This window comes from Nanorana parkeri, unplaced genomic scaffold (genome assembly GCF_000935625.1).
Source record: "Nanorana parkeri isolate BGI_ZX_2015 unplaced genomic scaffold, ASM93562v1 scaffold1767, whole genome shotgun sequence".
Taxonomy (NCBI): domain Eukaryota; kingdom Metazoa; phylum Chordata; class Amphibia; order Anura; family Dicroglossidae; genus Nanorana; species Nanorana parkeri.
In genome coordinates, this window is record NW_017308035.1 from 60890 (window position 1) to 63612 (window position 2723).

The 2723-nt window shown below is 41.6% G+C and overlaps 1 protein-coding gene across 1 annotated transcript in view; it reads left to right on the plus strand.

Moving 5' to 3' along the window:
* LOC108799602 (synaptotagmin-15-like) overlaps positions 1-2723 on the plus strand; it is a 60573-nt gene that overhangs the window by 52864 nt on the left and 4986 nt on the right. Inside the window, exon 7 of the mRNA XM_018571489.1 lies at positions 2224-2406. Coding sequence (XP_018426991.1) covers positions 2224-2406 — 183 coding nt within the window. The remainder of the gene's footprint in view (positions 1-2223; positions 2407-2723) is intronic.

The window sequence follows — 2723 nt, forward strand, 5'->3', positions numbered from 1 at the left end:
TGGAATTAAATATAATTTTCTTGAACTTTTTCCTTCTTTTTCACCCTTTTTTAAAAATAATATATAAAAGCTGTATTTATTGAATGAGTTTTATCCCTACACATACCAGATGCTTGGAGGTATAGAAGTATTGTAAGGCATGAATAGGCACTATATGATTATGTAGAAATTATAAGGGATTCATGTTTTATAGATGGTATTACTTGGAAGGATTGCTTTAGAAATTGATGGAAACTATTTTATTTAATTTTTTTCACATTTTTATGTCCTGTATAAGACCTCTTTTAATAATAATTAATAAACACATATTAAACAAAAAATACTAACAAGGAGTAAGTCATGGCATCACAAGCGGTTTCTGATTGGCTCATGTAGGCTTTTTTTGAACCATACAACATACCTGGCTAGAGGTCGATGTGATGAGAGGACTTTCATTACTCCTCTAGTCCAATCACCCTTGAATTGGAAAACAGGTGATGAGAAGGCACAGACAAATGAGGATATCACCAAACAGCAAGGTGAGGGTGTCTCCAAGGAGCAGGGCCACAGGAAGAGTCACTACAGAGTACTCCTGGGACAGCGGCTGGCAGGCTGAAACCATAATCTCAGAAAAGCAGAGGTCGGCAACTGTAAAGTTTGTATATTTGTTTGTAGAGTTTGAAGACAGCAAGTAGGGTAGGAGGCAGGCCAAAGTTACACTGGGGAATCAGCAGAGAGAAGCCATGATCAGAAACCAGCTGGGTCAGCACCAGTAAGGGAAGGCAGAAATGGATCCAAGACAGGCCAGGTATGCAACAGGCAGGCAAATGAAAACAAGGTTAAGGACAAGCCAGCTGAGCAATAAATAAGCAAAGTGTAAGCAAGTTCGAAGGTAAGAATGGGAAGGGAAATTAGAGACAATTACAGGGGCAGGTCGGGTCAGCAACTGTTAAATATATCTTAGAAACAGGTTCTGGTTACAGAAGAAGAGCCAAAGACCATCTAAGCAAATTCCTAACTCGGTTCTGCCCCTTAAATGCACCTTCTGGCACCAAGGCTAGAATTTGGAGTGTGTGCCTTTTGTGAATTGCACAAACATTGGTGCACATGGAAGCAGCTTGCAATGACCCTAAACATTTGGCCTTGCATTGCAACGTACATATGGGTACATTGTCTTCCTGACATACCACTGCTCTGTTGTAAAGTGTAGTGATAAATCACCATAGAGTCAAGGGCAGAGTCCAGGATGGGGTGTGTTTATCACCGTGGCTTTTGTAACATATCAGGTAGACTGTGTGGCTCCCTGCAGTTTGGGCTTTGTTTGGGTTTTCTCTCACACCTGATCAATAAGGCTGGGTTCACACCTAGGCATACAGAATATGCGCGTTTGCTGTGCATTTTTACCGCGATTTGCAGTAAAAGAAACGCGCGACAAACGCGCGTTTCCGAGGGCTATCCGGCTGTATCCTAATGGATACGCGCCGCAAATACGCCGCCAAAGAAGCTCCTGTACTTCTTTGGGCGTAGGGCATTTTGCAGCGCGTTCCTATGCGCTGTAAAACGCCCAGGTGGGAACCATGCCCATAGGCAATCATTGGTTTCCGCATGTTGAGCGTTTTACAGCGCGTAGGAACGCGCTGTAAAATGCCCAGGTGTGAACCAGGCCTAAAGGAGTGTCCTTAGTCTCTGGTGGATCAGGGTAAAAGTGTAAGCAGACCAAATATTGTGGTGAATTTATGTTTTCTTTTTCAAAGTTTTTATTAGGGCTTTTACAGACATGGGCCAGTAGACATAACTAAGGGAACATGCATTATACACATCACTGCGAATACAGGTGATCAACATATGTAACAGATAATACTACATGTGGTCCTGTAATACATCGTTAGAGAGGAGACTATAATGAACAACCTAACTGAGTCAGGTTGAAGCAAGAATTAATGTTTTAAACAAGATAGAACGTTGACAATAAAATGCTGATGCTTTGACTTATCTCCACTGCAAGACCCGTGAGTGCCTCTACACCTACTGTGGATTATTTATGGTGAATGTGTACATTATCAACCGGAAATTGCTACTGGAATGGGTCATGTGTTCTCTCATCAATGGCCAACTGGGCCTGGAACATATTAAACACCCCTCTAATTAAGTAATAAATCAATTTATACATTTTATTTATCCAGATTGTTACATTATATATCAGCCTAACTATATCTATATTATCACAATATTCTTGTCTTCTAGGCTCAGCACTTGTTAAGGTGTCACTCATGAATCACAACAGGTTTATTAAGAGTAAGAAGACAGCAGTAGTACTTGGGACTCCAAATCCTGTGTACAATGAAACTTTCAGCTTCAAGCTGGAACAAAGTGAATTGGACACAGCAAGCCTGAGTTTTTCTATCTTACAGAACAGTGAAGGAGAGAGTAAGTAACACACACATCAATGCATATATCCATATAAAGTATCAATAATTGTGAAACATATCTGTGTGCCTTCTTCTGAAATGGTAGAATGAATTATGACAAAAGCAAACAATAATTCCATGTTCAGCCATGAAGGTGGGGCATCATAGGCATTAAAGGAGAACTATGAGGTGAGTGCTTTTCACTCACCTCATAGTTCTAGCCGACCTGTGACAATGAGACTGTCACAGGTCGGCTCAGTAGATCGGGAGGTGAGCGAACACATACCGGTTCGCTCGCCTCTCGATCCTGTCACGGCTCTCTGCCGTGACAGGGGG